General features: G+C 40.7%; 2 protein-coding genes across 2 annotated transcripts; one reads left to right on the forward strand and one right to left on the reverse strand.

The window, feature by feature from the left end:
• Positions 1 to 1,509: 1,509 nt before the first annotated feature.
• psmd5 (proteasome 26S subunit, non-ATPase 5) lies at positions 1,510 to 7,859 on the reverse strand. The gene is made up of 10 exons (XM_083984080.1): positions 7,655 to 7,859; positions 6,784 to 6,928; positions 6,577 to 6,690; positions 6,361 to 6,489; positions 5,951 to 6,060; positions 5,061 to 5,203; positions 4,085 to 4,276; positions 3,837 to 3,946; positions 3,585 to 3,725; positions 1,510 to 2,986 (listed from the first exon to the last, which is right to left on the reverse strand). The coding sequence occupies exons 1-10, from the start codon at positions 7,825 to 7,827 to the stop codon at positions 2,729 to 2,731; spliced, it is 1,515 nt and encodes a 504-aa protein (XP_083840206.1). The 5' UTR covers positions 7,828 to 7,859; the 3' UTR covers positions 1,510 to 2,728.
• Positions 7,860 to 9,701: 1,842 nt separating this feature from the next.
• On the forward strand, positions 9,702 to 10,897 carry b3galt9 (beta-1,3-galactosyltransferase 9; the record flags this gene model as incomplete). Its single annotated transcript, XM_083984005.1, has 2 exons — positions 9,702 to 9,707; positions 9,803 to 10,897. The coding sequence occupies 2 exons, from the start codon at positions 9,702 to 9,704 to the stop codon at positions 10,895 to 10,897; spliced, it is 1,101 nt and encodes a 366-aa protein (XP_083840131.1).
• Positions 10,898 to 21,022: the final 10,125 nt, after the last annotated feature.

Here is a 21,022-nt window from a genome sequence, read left to right on the forward strand (position 1 = left end):
ACTGCGCTATAGCTCATGCCTAAGTGGAAATTTGAGGTAATTACACTTAAGTGTTTTCCATTTTTGGCTCTTTGGGTTGGGAGGCAAATATTCTGCCTTTTACTCGGTGTTTGTTTTATTTTGATTTAATACTATCTTAATTTTCTTGAGAGTTGAGTTCTGAGCAGTTCTACCAAAAATGTTTCTCCACTCTTCTCATTTAAACAACTGCTGTGGGCACAAAGACACAGAATGATCTAATTTTCACAAAAACAACTTTTTTCTTTCCTACTCCACTCGGCCCCTCGGATGAATACTGACCCTAAAGTTGGGAACAGCAGGATTATACCAAAACATATATAAGATCCAGATTGAGCAGTTAAAACAGTAAAAGGCTGCTTATGTGCTGATGCATCTGTTTTATCAATCTAGCAATGCGATTCAAGTATAGTTTCCTGACTTAAGACTTTAAGACTCTTGATGATGGAGTTGAGCTGTTGCCATCTAGTGGAGATGAAACTGAACACCAGCTGAATCACATTCAATTGCATCAACCCACACAGAAAGCATTTAGTTAAATGTGCGGTGGTAATAACACTCTTTGGACTTTGAGAAATAAATATTTTAGTATTACACAAACTTAATTGCAGTTCAAACTAGGAAGCTTTCAATTCTGCTGCTTGTGCTCAAAGATATTTTTTTTGTGCTCAATAGGATACCGTAGCTGCAAAGCAGAAAAGGGGATTTCAATCTGTACACTCCATTTGAATCATCTCGTACAAAAAAAAAGGGTTAAATTGCTTTTTTAAAACCACCAAGGCTGTTTTTTGAAAATCTCCACAGTCTAATTTCTGGCTTTAATGTTTCGCTGCAGCCTTTGCATAAAAAGAAAGTAGAGCACAACACATCCTCTGTCAGACTGAATCCTCTTTAATAAAAAAATCATTCTATTTACGCAACAAAAATATTTTGACAAAAACATCAAATCAAATGTCTGAAGACTTCGGAGAGCTGTGGTTTGACTAATGATGTTTTTGGTCCAAGTCCAGTTTTATTATTACTGTGAATGATGGTGTGGATCTGTCTGTGTTAGTGCCTGGATGGTGAACATGTGTTAACATACCATTCCTCTGCTGCCAGCCAGTTATTAGCATTTGCGTGTGGGTGTTTAGGACTAGACCAGTGTGGAGGCTCATCTAGCAATAATATTACTGCTGTAGGGTTTTAGTGTTGCATTTACATCCATCAAAGCATCTGAATCTGAGATTTAGTCTGTGATACAGGTGAAGTTTCAAAACACCTGATCATACATTCGTCTAAAGGAGCTAAATCTTCAAAACCTCATATCCCAAGTTTGTACAATCACAGTTTTTACATCTGAACAAGTGAGGGAGTACAAAATACTTCCAAAGTACTTAAAGCTTCCTCTACAACTTGATGCATTTATGTTGTTTATGGTTAAAGGGATAGTTCAACATTTTTGAAAATTGGCCCATCGCCATGATCCCCCTAGTAATAGCAGTAGGTTCGTTACCTTTAATTGTTGGTCCAAGCTGCTTTTAGATCGGGGGAGAAGAATACCGAGCGGCGCAGCTACACTACGGAGGCTAATGGAATTTCTTGGTTTTGCTCATCAAACTCAGCAAATACACAACCAAAAAACTCAAAAACGCTGTGGTGGACAAGTTGTGACCTGCACATTCACCACGCTATGAGATAATAGCGGAAAGTTGCGAGATGGAGTTGTTTTAGAGGCAAAGTCGGACTTTACACTCTAGACGGCTGCTCGGCGGAGTGATTTCAAAAGCGCCTGTTTACTGCAGATACGTCCGTATACTACGGCACTGGCTGAGGTGCGCACACTGTGTCCCTCCGACCAGTGGTTCACTGAAGAAAGTAGTTCCGAGTATTTGCTTCACTTCTCTTAACTTTCCGCTATTATCTCATAGCGTGGTGAATGTGCAGGTCACAACTTGTCCACCACAGCGTTTTTGAGTTTTTTGGTTGTGTATTTGCTGAGTTTGATGAGCAAAACCAAGAAATTCCATTAGCCTCCGTAGTGTAGCTGCGCCGCTCGGTATTCTTCTCCCCCGATCTAAAAGCAGCTTGGACCAACAATTAAAGGTAACGAACCTACTGCTATTACTAGGGGGATCATGGCGATGGGCCAATTTTCAAAAATGTTGAACTATCCCTTTAAACAGTCTTACTATAATATATAGATTTATGAAGACAATGTTAAATCTTCAAAACCTCATGTCCCAAGTTTGTACAATCACAGTTTTTACATCTGAACAAGTGAGGGAGTACAAAATGCTTCCAAAGTACTTAAAGCTTCCTCTACAACTCGATGCATTTATGTTGTTTATGGTTAAACAGTCTTACTATAATATATAGATTTATGAAGACAATGTTAAATCTTCAAAACCTCATGTCCCAAGTTTGTACAATCACAGTTTTTACATCTGAACAAGTGAGGGAGTACAAAATACTTCCAAAGTACTTAAAGCTTCCTCTACAACTCGATGCATTTATGTTGTTTATGGTTAAACAGTCTTACTATAATATATAGATTTATGATGACAATGTTACACCATGTCCTGTTTGTTTGTTTTCGTGTGTGTATCAGAGAGTGAGTTTATTGTAGCAGAGTATAATATGTTAACGCACAGTTAAGTTTATTCAGGCACTTACCCGTTACTTAAAGAATTACCTAGGAACCCACGGAGTGAATGTGAGTTTGTTTGGATCAGTCTGCTCCTTCTGTGCCGACTGCGGCCACGGCTGAAACATAGTACGCTCCCTCTCTGAGGTAAGCCTTCAGACCGATGTAATGCTGGCTGCCCAGAATCTCCACTGCTGTGGATGACGACACAAGTGTCCCCACCAGTTCAAATTTAGCATCTTTGGCCTCCTTGGTCCGACCCATCGAACGATCCAAAATGAACTCCATGAATCCGGGAGTGTTGATCATTAACTTCTGACCCCACGGCTGAGTGGCAACGGCCTGGGACACACACACACAGATATACAGCGGGGAAAAAAAGTATTGAAAGCGTCAACATTTTTCTCTGAAAATATATTTCTAATAGAGCTAATGACATGACATTTTCACCAGATGTCTACAACAACCCAGTTAATGCACATATACAAAGAAACCCACCATTTATGTCCATAAATTAAGTAATGTGTAATAAAGTGAAATGACACAGGGAATAAGTATTGAACACATGAAGAAAAGGAGGTGCCAAAAGTTTGGAAAGCCAAGAAAGCAGCTGGAGTCTGTCAGTATTTAGAAAGGAATCCTGTCCCCCATCAGTGCAATCAAGTAATATCAGCTGCTTTAGTCCAAATTGACGCCTATGAAAAAGTTTCTCATCACCAAGGTGTCACACAAGAGGCGTCTCATGATGGGGAGAAGCAAAGAGCTTCTCAAGACCTTCAGAAACTTATTTTCACATACTGATTTTATCCGGAACTGAAAAGAACATAATTTAACTATAAACTGGCAATATCCACAGTTAAAAGTCTTGTTTTGGAGGGAATCACTGGGTCAGGAACACAAGCAGATAGATGCTGGTTGTTAGATTCAGCTCAGTACTCACAGTGAATATCCGCAGAGCTCCACAATGCAGCTCTGGGAACGGCTGAGTGCTGATGTCGCGAATCATGTCCATGGGCTGCTTAGACAAAAGGTGGAACCAGGACTCTGTCAGGGCCAAAAGATCTTCTGTCTGCTGCTCTGACTGCAAATAAAAAGCAGTATGGATACATGAACTGAGCAACCTTCTTTTTTTTCCTGAATGTGGTATTTAAAGACACAAATAAATAACACGTAAGGTCTTCTTTGCACATACCTCCAGACTGAGAAGCTGTGCTATGGCATCTAAGCTGCGCACTCGGAGCTCAGTAGCACCAGCGCTGGCAAGTTTACTCATTCTTGTCAAAACGCCCTTGAACTTTTCTCCTACAGACAAACAAGGAATAGGACACAAAGCTGTAAGAACAACATATACAAATAGTATAAGAGGGACTATTGCTTCTTTTGCTTGCATTGAATAAAACCTGGAGACCTTGGGAAAAACAAGCGACGTAACAAGCAAACCTGTTTTCTGCAGAACCTGCTTTCCCTCCACGGTAGATCCGAGCAGGCCCAACGTGTCCAGAGCCACGCCGATCATGGCGGGGTCCGGGTCCAGAGCCATCTCAAACACCTTGTTCTGAAAGGCAGGGTAGGTTTCACACACCTGCTGTGGGCTGTCCATGATGGCCAGGTTCCCGAAGAACTTCACCAAACCTGCAGGTGGGATATTTGCACCATGAAGGACTTAAAGGGATAGTTCAACATTTTGGCAAATTGGTCCATTGCCGTAATCCCTTTAGTCTTAGGAGTAGGTTTGTTGCCTTTAATTGTCGGTGCAAGCTGTTTTTAGAACGGTGGAGCAGAGCCACGAGCTGCTCAGTGCTACGCTGCGGAGGCTAATGGGATTTCTTGGTTTCCCTCATCAAACTCATCAAATTCACAATCCAACAACTCCAAAACACTCTGATGGACAAGTTATGACCTGCACATTCACCACGCTATGAGATAATAATGTAACGTTACAAGACAGAGTTGTTTTCGAGGTAAATGCAAAGCCGTAAAGAGACTGCTTACCAAAAAACTGCCCACGATGGAGACACGCATCAGCGGTTTTGCATGAATTTACCTCAAAAACAACTGTCTCGTAACGTTACATTATTATCTCATAGCGTGTTGAATGTGTGCAGGTGCAGCCAATTTCCCAAAATGTTGAAATATCCCTTTAATAATGCAGCATAAAATAACTTAATCAAAAAGGAATACTCTTCACAGTGAACAGTGTCCAAAAGCTTTTTCTGTGTGATGCAGCTGATCAAACGGGACACATGAAATCAAGTCAGTTTAATCAAATGATTAAAAGGCTGGCAAACTATTTATGTTAAGCATCTTAGCGTCATCACTTAGCATCGTTTGACAACAGTGGGAAAATACAGTTAAACTTCCACATCGATCGTGCTATGATTTTTCATGAACGGGTGGATTGGCTGAGGAGACTCACCGGGCAGGTAGAGGGAGGACAAGGGGTCCGTCTCTGCTCCCCTGATCATGTTGGAGATCTTGTCCATGATGCCCTGCTGGGCCAGATACTGCCGGCCATGCTGACTGTGGGCCAGAGTGGTCACCATCTCTATGGCCGTGGCCCTAGTGAAAAAGATAGAAAGCAGCTTCCTTAATATACATTTACCCTTTACCCGCACATCACACCATCAGTTTAATATGTCCTATAGAGGTCCTATGTTTTGGAATGGACTACCTCCTTCGCTAAGATCAATATCTTCCTATTCACTCTTTAAAAAGCAGCTAAAACTTTTCTTTCTTTCTAACTTTTCTTGAATTTCCCGCTCTCTCCATATCCCACATCCTTACTCTGTCTTTTTATGATTTCAATCTATGAATTTTTTTATACCTTATTTCTATTGTCTCTATTTGTTATTGATCACTTTGTTCTTCATGTCTTCATTTTTGCTCATTTTGCTCATATAATGTTGATTATGTATGCAGTATGCACTTTATCTCCTTTATTTTTTCTCTATGTTTATTTGTTAGCCATAGAAATTTGTTTTGTTGTAATTTGTGACAGGGGTGGAACTTATGTGCAAGCCAATTGGCTTCGTTCCCTCCTTGCACCATTGAATATAAATGTGTGCTAAATAAATAAACCTAAACCTAATCATGCTTATTACATATGTTTGTAATTTATCTATAATTTTGTCATCCTGATTATCCACACTGTAATTCTAAGAGAAGAGAGATCTATTACCTGCAATTTCTCCCATTTTGACTAGTTGAAGGGATCTTTGGGAAGTTTTCCCTTGTCCAAAAAAGTAGACAAACTTACAAAAACTATATCTAGACTGTATATTTAGCCATCATTCATCTTATCATTACCTGATCAACACGTCGTCTCCTGTTAGCTCACTGAGGAGCTGAGAGATGAGGCTGCTGTTGGCGCAGTAACCAAGAGAAATGGGGGAGACGGACGAGATTTCCACGACCAGCTGCAAACAACAAAGAGTGAGTCATGTTAGCCATGTTAGAGCTGGTGATCGGCCAGCTGGTTACAGAGTCTGCTAAATGACTGCAGCAGCGTATATATATGCATAGTTAACTGGCTCATTTGTCATACATTAAAACTTCAATCAACATTGCCCACATTCTGGCAGGATTTATTATGCTGATTAGTCACACTTCCACCAAAATAAACATTCCTAATAAATGCAAAAAACTGTAAACAAAATACTTGTGCATCATCATCAGCCTCAAAGAAACCCAAAGTGATGCATATTTGGACGACGTACCTCGTATATTCTATATCTGACAATGTCACTTGTGGCCATCACATCCTTCACGGCTTTCAGCAGGTCGCTCTGGAACAACTTGTCCAATCCGGGCTTGGAGTGACTCATTTTAGACAGGGACTGGATAGCCTAAAACAAGACACAGCAGTTATTGCACCTATTTCAGATTCATTTAAAGACTCATGCAAGAAAATTTAAACTGTCCGAGGCAATCACCTGTTTTGCCACAGCCATTTTCTCCTCGGCGATGCACTGGATCACCGCTCGAAGGATGTCCTGGTTGTTGAGGATATCAGTGACAGCACTGGGGTGCTCCACCATCCTGCCAATCTAGTGGAGAAAAAGAGAAATATCCATCTTGTTAACTTGTCAGGGGAAACTTAATGTGTGAAGGTGTGTGTGTTTGTGTGTGAGCAAACCTACCTGAGTCAAGGCCAGTATCTTAACAGCTTCCTTAGGATGGTTCAGACCAGCATGCAGCTCGGCTCTGTAGTTCTGTGCCAGGTACTCGGGGCTGAGTGCCATTAAGATGCGTTCAAGGATGTCCACGCAGAGATCAATCTGCTCCCTGTGAACGCAGCTCACATTAGTCACTTTGTGTTTTTCATACTGACAAGTACATATACCGCTAAACATTTCTGAATTAATTATTTGGTCAGTAGCAAATGTTATGCAATACACTTACACAATTGCTCATAGTTTTCAAAGTGAAAAGATGTGATGCATTTGTTTAAGCATTAGTTATTCATCACAATAAACTGAATGTACTTCTAGTAAACATAGTCGACACATTCACCGCTCAACTTGACCCAAAGTTAATAATAAAGGATTTTCTTAAAAATTCATAAAACTGTATTGTGACTGTTTGTTTAGTGACAAAATGAAACTGTAACTGAACAGTATGTAGCTTCAGTGCTAACTTTCACTTTCTCATGTCACCTGTGACAGTTCCCACCATGTTTATGTGATGAACCCACCCTGAAACACCTTGAAATGGAAGACAATCGTGCATTTTTCAGTAATTACTTAGTTACACATCTAATTATAATGAATAATAGTCTATGTTTAGGGAACAGGTGCGACTTTAGCAAGCTAGTTAGCTCGCTAGTGTCTGTCTGACTAGCACAGGTCAAAAGCAGCCTTGTAACTTGTGCAAACTTAATTTAACCCATCGGTATACCGACATAGTGATACTAGGTATATACCCCGAATCCTTGCAGGCACCACACTTTGCAAAAAACACCCAGCAGTTTGTTTAATAGTGCATTCAAGGCGCTTTGTGGCGAAAACCGACCTGTTATTTGTGTTCAACAGGGCGAATATGACGTCGAACCGCTGCCCGCTCACTGAGTCTCTCAACGCGCTGAGAGGGATCGACAACAGAGCTGTTTTTAAACTCTGTAGCTCTTCAACTGGGTCTTCAACACCGGAGATTTCCTCCAGTAAACTCTGAATGGGAGCAGCCATGACTGGCAGTTGTTTTGGGGGAAAGGGAAACTACAGACTCAGGTATATCAGAGCCAGTCTATTGACAATATATATTGTATTATTAGAAATTCTCTGGGTATATCCGGGATGTCTTCTTCTTCCGCTGCTGCTGCTGCTGCTGCTGCTGCTGTTTCCGGTTATGGCGCCTCATCGCCACCTGCTGGACGAACAGTGAACCAACAGGATCCAGACTGAAGAAGTTGTTGGCTGGTGGTGGTCAGGTGGGGAGGTGGATCATCAAAGTAGGAAGATATAGCTTCAACATGGAAAAAAAAACTCGAAAACCCCATTATATAAATATTATTTATCTGAAAATGTATGTTATTAGGTTTATTGATAAGCTATTTACTTAGTAGGGTGGACCTCCCTAGCTCAAAGACGTGACTCCCACATGCTTTTATTCATCTATAAAGCCCTCATTGGCAAATTTCCCATCTACATTATTTATTCAGTCCACAATCACTTACAACACCCGAATAGCAACTGGTTGCAATTGCATATTCCCAAAATTCGGACTGAGCTAGGGAGGTCTGCCTTCTCAGCTCATGCCCCACACATCTGGAATCATAGCTAAGTTAAACTCACTTGTCCCGTTCAATCACTTCAAATCACTAATTACTAATTCCCTGTCCTCTGTTTGTAATTGTTTTCTCTGATCTTTTCTGTTATGTCCTTTACTGTATTTTATTGTGTATATCTGTTCTGTATTTTGTTTGTTTTGCTTTGTACTCTCGTCTGCACTGTAAATGAGGCTTGCCTCAGTAACGAGTTTAAATAAAGGTAACTAAACTAAACTAAACTAAACTAGGAATAGGATAGAATACTTTGTTGTCATTGCATGCAACAAGATTGTTCATCCCTCGTAGCACAAGCATTCATAGGCTACACACATTAGCCTACAAGAAGAAGAAAAAAGAAAAAAAGAGAGAGAGAGAGTTGAGTTCATGTATGTCTATGGGGTAGAAGCTGCTCTTGAATCTGGTGGTGATGAGTGTGTGTGTGTACAGTATCGTCTGTTAAAATCCCACTGGCTTTGCTGTGACCCTATGCCCTATTATAGATGTCTCACTGACTGTTTCTTGCACATAAAAAATTGTAAAGGCCCCTCCTCAATCATAATAGAGCACGCACATCCAAAGTATTACGGACTAACAAACAAACAGACTTTTAGAAAAAGGGTGAAATCCGCACACTGTTGTAGCTCCTCAAATGTTTATTGTACATCAACGTTTCGATGACATACATAGATGTTCGTCAATCATACACAATACAGCAGCATCCACTTAATGGTTGTAATGTTGTTGTTGTCTCAGGAATAACTTTTAAAATATGATCAGTTTAGTGAAATAAAAAAGTATACTTTTTTTTGACCTGTGCAACCTTTGCATCACACAATTTCAATTCTGTATCTCTACACAGATGTTCACAAAACCACTTATTTTCCTCTGTTTATGCTATGGAGCCTCTGTTTTTCTAGGCAAAATCTGCAAAAACATCTCTTTAAAAAATGTGACGACCTTCACCATGCAGGATGATGGAGTTGTTTTCACACTTATCTGGTGATGGATGAAAGTTTTATCAAATGTTTTGTTTATGTAGAGTACTTCCATAGACCTCAAACATTGTCTGGAGGGTATCATATTCACGTCCTGAAGAGTGATCCAACCATTACTTCTATCATTAATATTGTATGTATGAGGCAGCGCACACCCCTGCGTTTGAGGCTTGGGGTGCTGAGTTACCTTGTAGATAGAGTTTCATGAAAGTGGAAACCCTGTCTGTCAGCTGTTGTTGTTGTAGAACTCACCTACAGGTAAAACACGCAGAGAAACAAGGCTGCTGAAGCAGATGTCATGCAGGTACGGTGTAAATTCTTTGCCACTTACTGTCTAAATTTCGATTTGAGTTTGATTGGAGTAATTTATTCTCTGTCATTTTCTGTCTCATGCTTCAGTGCTCTTTGTGCAAGCTGCGAACCCACCAGTGGTGTTTCCTCCTCTTCAACATGCTGCTCTTCCATGCCTTGTTGTTTGGGGCTGACTTTGTCGAGGAGTACCTCCTGCAGCCTACGCCTGCTGTCTACACTGACGGGACCGTCGTTGACGTAAGGGAGAAAGCGAGGAAACTAGACCTGAGCAACGCCAGGGAGAATGTGTCCCAGGCCTACCCCATCGCCAACACCGACGTCTGCAGAAACTCTGCAGACCTCTTCCTCCTCGCGGTAGTCTTCAGCTCCCCAGCTAATACCGCTCAAAGAGATGCAGTCAGAAAATCCTGGGCCAACCAAACACTCGTCCAAGGCTTCCCCGTTAGGGTACTGTTCTTCTTGGGCTCGACTCCGACTTCGGCCACTCAAGATGCCCTCATCAGAGAGTCTGACCTCAATGGGGACATGGTTCAGGGTCATGCTGTGACTGATTCGTCCCATCGCGGTCCAACGGAGAGGACGGTGTTGGCACTGCGCTGGGTGATCGCCTTCTGTCCTCTAGCGCGTTTCGTTCTGCTGACCAAGGACTCTGTGTTCGTCAACCTCCCTGCCGTCGGAGGCTACCTGCTTGGGCTACACAGACACCCTGAGGACCTTTATCTAGGTAGGGTCATTCAAAGAGACTCGCCTGATAGAGACCCCAATAGCCCTGGCTACCTGCCCCCAGTTCTCTACCCTAACAAGTACTTGCCTGAATACTGCGACGGGACGGCTTACGTTCTCTCCCAAGATGTGGTACGGAAAGTGTACGTAGCGTCTGCAGCGGTCCGTGCCCCCGTGTCGGCTGATGTTTTCGTGGGCCTGTGTGCTCAGAGGGCTGGTGTGGCGCCGACCCACAGCGCTAGGTTCTCTGGAGGGAAACATATCCGCTACAACACCTGCTGCTATCGCTACCTCTTCAGTTCAGCGGGAATGGGGTGTCGTGAACTAGAAATGGTGTGGAAAGACCTAGTGCAGAAGGGAGGCTGCTCTCTGTTGCAGACCTACTATGGCTTGGTGACATGCAAGGCCCTGACATACCTGGATAAACTGTCCTTCTTCAACTCCCAGGGGCAAGACTAACTGCATGGATAATTGACCAAGTGAATGCAATTGGTTTGTGTATGACAAAGACAGACAGGAAGTGGAGTTGAATGGAGTCCAAAGGAGTGTGTATGTAAGTTTGTCGTCCCTGTGCATAAGTGGGCACAACAGTGTTTGTATTAATTGTGCTCCTTTCAGATAAGAGTCTTTGTATAACAACTTAAAATGTTATAATGAAAAAATGAAATGCACAGCCAGGAATATTGTAATATATTGTGAGTACATTGTGTATCCAAAGGGCCAGATATATGTAAATAAGAGTGCTGTGCAAATTTGACTTAATTCTTCAATAGATTGTTGTTGTTGTTGTTTTTTTGAGTGAATTTTGCAATAGATTGTCCACAAAAATAAAATCCATTTATGTTTGTTTCCATGTGGCTCACAATGTCTTTTTATTACATCTAAATTGGTTTCCAAGTGAGGTTTAGTGAAACTAAAGTAGTTTTTCGGCTGCAAACACTTGGATTCGTCAAATACAGCTGCAAATGATAAAACTATTAACTGCTGGTGTTCTGTTTTTAATAACTGCCAGAGAGTATACCTGTCATCAATGGCTTTAACTTTATGTTTTTCCTGCTAAACTAATGAGTAACACACACATTTAATCATATTTCAATCTTCATGAAGATTAACTTTGCAGGATCTTGTTGTTCTCACTGCACACCCACACAGGTGTTGAGTCATTCTGGTCGACTGACCCTCTGCTCAGGCTGAGGTTAGGTGTGGATATGACTAAACACAGGCCTTAAAGACATTTGGACATGTCTCAGTGGGGGAGAGAGCACAGGTGTAAATGATAAAATCACGGTTATAGACTCCATATATATGAGTTTTACTATTTAATTCATCAAATCCAGAGAGGCACAGATGAAAGTAATGATGGCTCCTGCTGTTGGGTGCACCAGCATCAATAGTGGAAATAAATGAGATGCAGATATCATTAATGTTATTATTTGCACATGTTTTTTTTCCCCTGCTGTCCTACGTCAAACAATGTGGTTTTTGAAAAGGGCCTAAAGATGTTTTCTTACTCTTACAACGCAGGATAAATAACAACGAGGTGAGTCAGGGAGATGCAGCTTGTGCATGCACACGCGGTTTTGGCAGGAGGAGGTCTAATCAGGCCTAATTAAGAACACCTGTGTGTGGCGAATCGTTATTGTGGAGGCTCGCACATGTAAGTGGCCTCTCTGCCATTCAGATGTATGGTCAAAGCCATGAGCTGCCATTCTGGTGTCAGCAGAGATGAGGATCTCCTAACCCTCTCAGTCCTGTAGGTATAAGATCACACATTACACATATCCTCAATCTGTTCTCACATAGCATTGAGACAACAAATGAAAAAATAAAACATTTATCTCAAGAATCTGAAGTGACTCGGTATCAGAACATTTAAAATGCCACTTAAAAAATAAACCTGAAGATATGGAAGGCATTTCCTGTTTTCATGCATATTTATATGTCCTTAGTGGACAAATCACACACATCAGATTGACATAGCAACACTTTCAAGACTTTTGCGTCATTAAAACATTGATTCCAGGAAAAGAGTTGAGAGTTACTGAGTACAATTTGCCAACAAGGACATCTAGTGCCCAATATGAGTTATAGCAACACACTGGCCAGGTAACCAAGTCACTTATGTACAGATATGGTTTTGTGCAGTATATGTTTTCACCTGTAAAGAAAACTATTCTGTCTTTATTTCAAATAATGTATTCCAAATCTGTGTATCCCTTGGTAAATGTGATACAAATAGTGTGTTGCCCTAATGAATAACTTATTCATGAATAACATGAATGCATGACACTTGTTTTCCAGAGTAGAAAGATTTGCGTTATCGTTGTTGTTTCTTTAGCGTGACTGAGAGGTGTGATTACACCACATTTGGTGCGTCTGTCTGTCTCACTTGCATGTTAAATTTCCAGCATTTTATGTCCTTTAAATGCTGCTCAAACTACTGCTTCCCGTCCCAAATTCCACAAAAGGAACGTCTGGCCTCTGTCCCAGCACCACGAGCTAACCAAACAAAATGTTTGTGTGTTTTACAACCTTTTTCTCTTCTGTTCTCCTGCCAGATGTTCACACAGCAACACTCTACTCCACCTTGGCCAGGTTCCCTTGTGTCTGCAAAGCTTTTCCTGGCTGTCTGTCTCCCTGCGTCAGGCCAAGGTATTCAAAGAATAACATCTCAGCATGTCTATAATCATTCTGGCTGGTGACCAGTCATGGCAGCGATTTGACTGGCATGCCATCAGTGTGAACCTGGATCGCTCTCCGGGATTAATCGGAATTTATTAGCATCAACACCTATGATCCATGGCTTTAGCACCACATGATCCCTGGCCTCTCCCCTCTCTGTCTGTCCAGTCCGACAACTGCCCCCATGACGCTTTAGTATTTTGACTTTGTCATTTTACGGTCACTACAGTCCCACATGTGACAGAATTTCCATTGAGGTACCCAACAGGTCATAATAACTGGATACTCTGTTGGGAGATATTTACATTTTTATATTTGTTGGACTGCTAATAGTGAACAGAGATCATTGAGGGAGCATCTTGAGGGAGTTTTAGACTTTTTTACTCTCCCAATAAATCATAAACCAGACCAGTTTGACCAGTTATGTCCCCTTGATTATTGAAAGTGAAGGTACAGCTTATTGGCCCATTCCTTTACACAGAGGCCAAGTCTTATATTTGTGAAGAAATCACCCAAGAAATTGCCAACATGGTGGCAGAGGGGTGACATTTGCCCATAAGGACTTTGATATGAGTTGTGTTGCCTTGTCTAATTCTAGGAAAGCAAAGAGATGATCTAATCTTTTAAGTCAATATTAAGGTTTAACTCATGGCCTTATGTCCACACTTACAAAAAAATATCATACTTTGCCTAACACCACAATATCAAAAGGGTTTGTTTTCTTGCTACTGTGTAACTGAAAAACCTGCCAAAAACATTTTGTGTGGGTCTATTCTTTGCAAAAAAAAAAAAAAAAAAAATCATCAACACATCCTAGTGGCTCAAAAACTATGTCGAGGTTGGATAGGAGTTTCCAAGGGAAAGTGGAAACCAGGTCTGCAGGGCGGGAAAGCCATCCAACCCTCCAAACCACATGTACACTTCAACGCATGCACGCACGCACACACTCATAACACAGCCTGCAGAGATTGTTAATGTGAGGTCGAGGGGTCGGTAAACTGCATGTGGGTGGTGCAGCACCGCTCTGATGAATGCTTCCCCTCAGAGAGAGACGCATCTCTGCAGGGAAGGACTCATCAAACCAGAGAAACACTGTTTTTATTTAGACTGTTTACACCGACGACAGAAGTCTGGGGCTGCCTGCTCCACAGCCGCTGCCGCTGATTTCAGAGGAGGGTCAGTGGGAGTTAATGTCTCAAGTGATGAAAGAAATAACTGTCTGTAATTTTGATTTCGCATGTGCACATATGTCATTCATGAGAACATACAGTGTGTGTTTTTATGCCATCAGTGTACAATCCCTTTGAGATTCCTGAGAGTTTTATGTTCACAGCAGAAGCTCGGTATTCATGTGGCCCTCCAGCCCACGTTCATTTACGTAGAAGCAGTAACCTCAAGGATAAACGCTCTTTTTTGACGACATCTGTGGTTTCTTCTCCTTTCCCTTTTTGTAAACTCCACAATCTTTCCTTTGAGGTTTTGGTTACTTTGCCGAGCCAGGAGTTTGTAAGTCTCGTACAGTGCAGTTTTGACTTCTTGTGTTTTAATTATGCATTCTGTAAGTTTTGGCTGTTCTTAAAGAGAGAGAGAAAACTACTCCATCTGGATGAAATTTAGTGCATTAAACAAGTTTTTGGTACACTTCTCTGTAACAGGTCTTGGTGAACATGGGCACAGTTAAAGAATTTGTGAAAATTCAACTGGCGAGAATGGCGGAAATCGCAAACACAACCAAGTAGGAAACTGCTTCGGGGCTTTATGTGTTGATAGCACAAGTTATTTAAGTTTTATTGTTCTTTATATCTGTATTTTGAAAATTCTACCAACATAATAGTTTTGGTTTCAGATGATGATGCTCGCTGGTTGGAGGGGCCTCTTGGTAGTTTATTTTTGCCGATAGCCTTAAGGGACTCTAGATTGGTCACTGCTTTAACTTTCTCTTACCACATGATTTACACTTTCAAACTTTTTTCACTGCTTACACTTTGCTTTCTTCATCACTTCTCATTTTCCATCTCTTAATACTACTTCAACTACCCCTTTATACTTATTCAACCCAGCAACGCAGTTTAATTTCAGCTTTAGCAGAAGCCAATGAGGAGCCTGGCTGTCGTATATAGCGATCCTCAGTCACTGCTGTCAGGACCAGCGCAGGGTGGAGACTCACTCTGTAATAGAGCACATAGTTCACTTATTATTAGAGGTTTGTACTGTATCTGTTGATGGGTTCTGATGTGGTGGTTACGCAGTATTTTTCCCCTCTACTTAATCACAAATGCAAACTGCCAGATGATCAAGACATCTGTTAGACCTGCAAAGCAAACATATGACATACAGTCTTAGAGTAAAGTACGCATCCAAATAATTTTCTGATCTGTAAAGTGAAAAATGAAAAGGGAAAGAATACTAACTTGTTTCGTAGGCTTGCCTTCAAAATCAGCCTCTTCAGTTGTTACTTCCTCTTCGACCTCTTTTACTAGATTTCTGGGTAACCCATTTTTTCAGAATTTATAAGCACCTTATAAACACATAATTAATAGTTTATAACACTCCATAAAATAGTTTTCATAGATCTCCATCACCACAACTGATGAGTACACATTTAAATGATTAATAAAACAATGTAATATCCATGCAACCATATATGTACAAATGATTCATGGTTCAGGCAAGTTCACAACTGTTTATAAAAATGTGTTCAAAGCTCAAATAAAGAATTCCTTCGTGGCTTTACAACATTCACACAACATTAATTATAAATACAATGGTTTCTGTCATTTCTCAATTGGACCCTTTACAGGTTATATAATTATTAATGCATTCAATCTGCCACAACTGTGACTCATGAATTATACAGTACAGGCCAAAAGTTTGGACACACCTTCTCATTCAATGTGTTTCCTTTATTCTCACTGAAGGAACCAAAACTATGAATGAACACATGTGGAATTAACAAAAAAGTGTGAAATAACTGAAAACACGTCTTTTCTTCTTTGTCTTATCTTTCTTCTTTTCTTCTTCCTCTCCTTCTTCCTCCTCCTCCTCTATCTCTGCCCCCACCAATTCTAGTTTCTTCAAAGTAGCCACCCTTTGCTCTGATTACTGCTTTGCACACTCTTGGCATTCTCTTGATGAGCTTCAAGAGGTGAACCTGACCTGAAATGGTTTTCACTTCACAGGTGTGTCTTGTCAGGGTTCATTAGTGGAATTTCAGTGAGAATCTACAATGTAAATAGTCATGGAAATAAAGGAAATGCATTGAGTGTGTCCAAACTTTTCACCTGTACTGTATATTAATAATTTATTTACTTCTTATTAATGTTAAAGATTGTTTTAAAAGATGGATTGCGTTGTATCATTATGCCAAGAGATACTGTTTTAATAGAACAAGCATCATATTGTTGTATTGTAGTCAAGCAGGATAGGAAAGGGTGGAAGAGAGATATAGAGAATATGTGTATGTAAAGTGTTTTTACAGGGAGGTTTGACTTGTAATAATAGTGATTATAAAGCTGGGTTTCCCAATAAAACCACCTCATCATCCAACACGTCTCATTACAGCTTCCTCCTCAGCAGCTCCACAGGAACTGATGGATAGTCTGTATCCCACGTCCATGAGAGCGCCAAGTGTCGCGTCGCTGTCTCTAGGCACGTATGTATAATCTGTGTTGGTTGGTTGGTTGGTTGGTTGAGGTTTAAAGACCCAATAGTACACGGACCACAGATTTATACAACTATTTTTGTCTATAGGAATTCAATGCATCCTACTACTACTTTATCTTTTATTGTCGTTGTCATTCTCTGCAGTTCCTGTGGACGCTGCTGCCACAACAAGTTATAAATCGCTGGCCTTGTGACAGTGTGGTCACCTACTCAATTACAAAATGCCTCCACTGAAGAGTTACCATGCAGCCCACACTTAAACATTGCTTGCCAGCCAAGGCTTCTCACAGCATTTCATCTACATTTGGATGTAGATCCTGTAAAGATAAATGAAAAAAAGGCAGTAAAAGCAAATGAATAAGGTTTTTTGTTGTTCTTGTTTGTTATACAGTGTGCTGTGTAGATGTGAAAACCATCTATCACTCATATATCTGCTAATTAGAAAGCCAGTGTGAAGCTGCCGCCAGCAGCTGGGACAAAATCTCCCCTAAAAAAACCAAAATGTAAATTTATTTTTACATTTTGGTTTTTGTACAGCTTAAATAAACTATGATATATTTATAGATATAGATATATATACACCTTTAGACGTCCTGGTAGGCAGATTCTTTTTGGTGTTGCCTTTGGACTGGACCAGGTTAACACATTTCCCATTGTTTACAGTAGTTGTGCTCAGCTGTTACTAAGCTGGACTGAAGTGAAAGTGGTACCAGTCTTCTCGCCGAAGCCTCCAAATGTCAAATTGCTCCTTTAGTTGAAGAGCATGTAGTCTAGGCGAGAGCACTTTGAAACGTTGCAGAGCTTTGAAAGCCCAATAAAAAAACTGAATTGAAACCACATAGAAACAAGACAAACAATAAACAATCAGTGCCGACATTCAGTTGTTCAACAATTATGTATGATCCTGAATATGCGTATGAATAAAGTGAAATGAAGAGTATATATGTGGGCCATTTCAGAACTGCGGTTACATTTCAAGCTTGGACAGAAAACAAAAATGATAATAATTTTTTCCATTAAACCTCTTTCATTCTAATAGACAATACTTTAAATTTACATTTCCAGCATTTGCTTACACCTGTCTTAAAATAATTAATCTGAAAATCAGCTACTAAGAGTAAAATTTTTGTCTTTACATCCACTAATTCAAGACTATTTTTTCAGGAGCGAACACATTAACACATTTAATTGAAAAGTTGCCAAAGCACCTCACATTTTCTGTAAATATAGCTTTAACAATGTATAAAATCCTTTTAAATTTCATATAGGCTACTGGGAATTCTTGTTAAGACACAGCTTCTGGTTAGTTTATTAACCAGATTCTTATTCTCAACATTTTGTTCAAAATAATGACAGAGGAGAGACAGAGAACTAGAACCAGAACCAGGACCAGGACCATGACCAGAACCAGGACCAGGACCAGGACCAGGACCAGGACCAGGACCAGAACCAGGACCAGGACCAGAACTTGAACCAGGACCAGGACCAGAACCAGAACCGAACTGATCTGTCCAACCCGTCTGCAGGGACACAGGTGCCGCCATCGGTCCAGTCCAAACCGGAAGTTGTTCTTTTTTCATGTATCTTATTCATTATATTGTATAAAAATATAGAGTAAATAGATAAGAACTATGTAGTGAATATCAGTGCAGTGCAGCTAACACTGTTGTCATGAACTAATGAACTTTTTACACACCTGGTCCCCAAATTGAAATAGCCTTTTCAGTCAGTTAAACTGATGAGATTAGTAGAATTAGATCTACAGTATAAAACCCTTAAAAGCCCCAAGATTTACCTTCAGTGTCTGTGATTCTGTCTTTTGTTGCTTTCTAGCCACACCAGTCGTCCAGAAGAAAGTGGATCTCAAGCTAAGGTCAGTGAAGCAATCTTCTCTATTTCTGCTGGCCCCAGATCAGTGGTGCCATTGTCCTCCCTCAGAATGTGATCTTAATCTGACCTGAATAGAGTTTTGTTTCAGACGGGACTTTCAACCAGCCAGACGTGAGACACCCTGCTGTAAGCTGCTTTTCCACAGTAAGGTCTTGCAGGCACTAAGATTTGTAGCTTCTGATGGCGAGCCAGCTTTACTGCTGTCTTTTATCTGTGCATTATATCATAGCAGATCTCATAAGACTTGTTTTATTGGTCTTCCTGCCAGAACTTTATCTTGTGTTTGTAATTTTCTTTTACAGAGATTCCTTAAAGTTTTGCTTTTAATTGGAGGATCTGTCAGTGGATGGTAATAGCTTGAGGGGAAAAAAACAAAACATGTCTGTGCTAAAATGGACCCGGTCCATTGTCTCTAACTTAGACAGGGTAGCAACTATTCTGTAATGATAGCTCTGACTTGGTGAACTCAGCTATGGGAACCCTATTCTAGTACCAAAATTATTCTGTTTGTTGGATCAGGTGCCAGTGAACTGGTTTTGGGATTATTGTATCTTGCTAACCCGCTTATTTTGTCTCTGCTTTCCTCTTCTTTTAATCCTGGAGGATGTTTTCTCACTCTGTCTGTCTCTCTGCTGTCTCTCTCCCTGTGTTGTTTTTGCTCGTCTCCATCCACACAACCAGACAGACATCAATACAAGTAGAAGGAGAAGCAGAAAGACGAATACACAGACTGGTTAACCAATGCCAATGTGACGGTGGCATCATGAGCCAAGTCTGTTTCTTGTGGCTCCAGTGATGCTCTAGGGCCCTGTTTGATGTTGTAGCCAAGCCCACTCCTCACTAGTCAGCCGCTATGTAAAGAATGCTGGGTGTGCATCTCTGTTATCTGGTCAAAGGGTCTTCACTCATCTCATCTGGCTCTAATCCACAACAACATGACCACTGATGGGAGAGAAGTTGATGTCTTAAAGGAGTACTCACTCTTTACATGTGAGACAGCCTTGGGACGTGGAGCAAAAGGTGTAGGATTACAGTAGGTGTAGGGTCTAAAAAGTTGGGTTTGTTATATTAATGGAGGATGATGTAGCTGCTACCTTCAGGCAGAGATGGAGCAGGTTGTTCTCCACTTCAAGCTATTCACATAGCTCCACCAGGAGCCTCAAGGGGCTTCATACAACTTTTTTTTCACATGCACTGCCATTGTAAGCAGAAATGCTATTCTGTATCACTGAAGTGCCACTTCCATTATATTTTTATTTTATCTGAATACATAAATAGGGATCAATCATTGTGACGCTCAAGAAGTTCTGAAAGAGTCTAAAGGTCTAAGAAATGAAGCTCAAGTGTCAATGGTTAAATAGTGGTGAAATCTTGAAAGCTTCATAGGCTCGAATACTGCTCAAGTGTCTTTTTATGATTGTATCAGACTGCCAGAGAACTAAGGAGGTTTGAGGACATACATTCAATCCTCAATGGCATCACCTTTAAGTCCAAAGACTCAGGAAATACAGCTCAGAATTGTCTGACTTAGTCTCTTGTTGGTGTTTGAAGAACTGCTCTGAAGTTCTGAGGTTGTGGGTTCAATCCTCTGTGAATTTTGAAGTCCAACCAGATGAAAGACTCCAGGACTCTCAGAACTGGACCCCAAATGCCTCTGGATGAGGGTTTGATTGAAGTCACCTAAACCTCCTAGTGCATGTTGGGTAGCATGTTGAGTTGAGAGCACCAGTGGTGCAGCATCTGGTTCAGATCCGGCCTGTTTTTGGTACTGGGAGTCAACCCTGCTGAGTTAATGGAGTGCAACACGACATGATCACTTTCAAAGCAAGATGCTTCAGTCTTAAAAGCAAAATAGCTAAGTGACTCATCCATCTGGACACTTGTGTGTGTGTATGTGGCAATTATCATGCCCATCAGCTGCAGTTGTGCTTGTTATTAGCACATTAGCACATTGTCATGCTAAAACACTAAATGGCTATGGTTTAAATGGTAAAAAATTCTGGCTGTTAAACATCCAAGCATGATCACATTGCTAGCATTTACAGCTAATAACATAGCACCAGACTCCTAGAGTTGTTAAAAGCTTCTGATGGGACCAGCAGCAACAGTCTACATGAAAATAAAGAGCTTTTATAACAACAATATTCCTGTCAAACTAGATGTATATAACTTGATCTTGTATAGCTTACTATGAGAATAAAAAGAAAACATTGTGCAATATTGAAGATCCAAGGATATCTTTTGCTAATTTTTTTTTAGTAAGTGTAAAAATTAGTGTCGTTTCAGACAGTGTGTATGACTGCAATCTCCCAACAAATTAATATAAATCTGCGATTTTAGAGTTGAATT

Source organism: Trachurus trachurus, assembly GCF_905171665.1.
Source record: "Trachurus trachurus genome assembly, chromosome: 12".
In the NCBI taxonomy this organism is placed as follows: domain Eukaryota; kingdom Metazoa; phylum Chordata; class Actinopteri; order Carangiformes; family Carangidae; genus Trachurus; species Trachurus trachurus.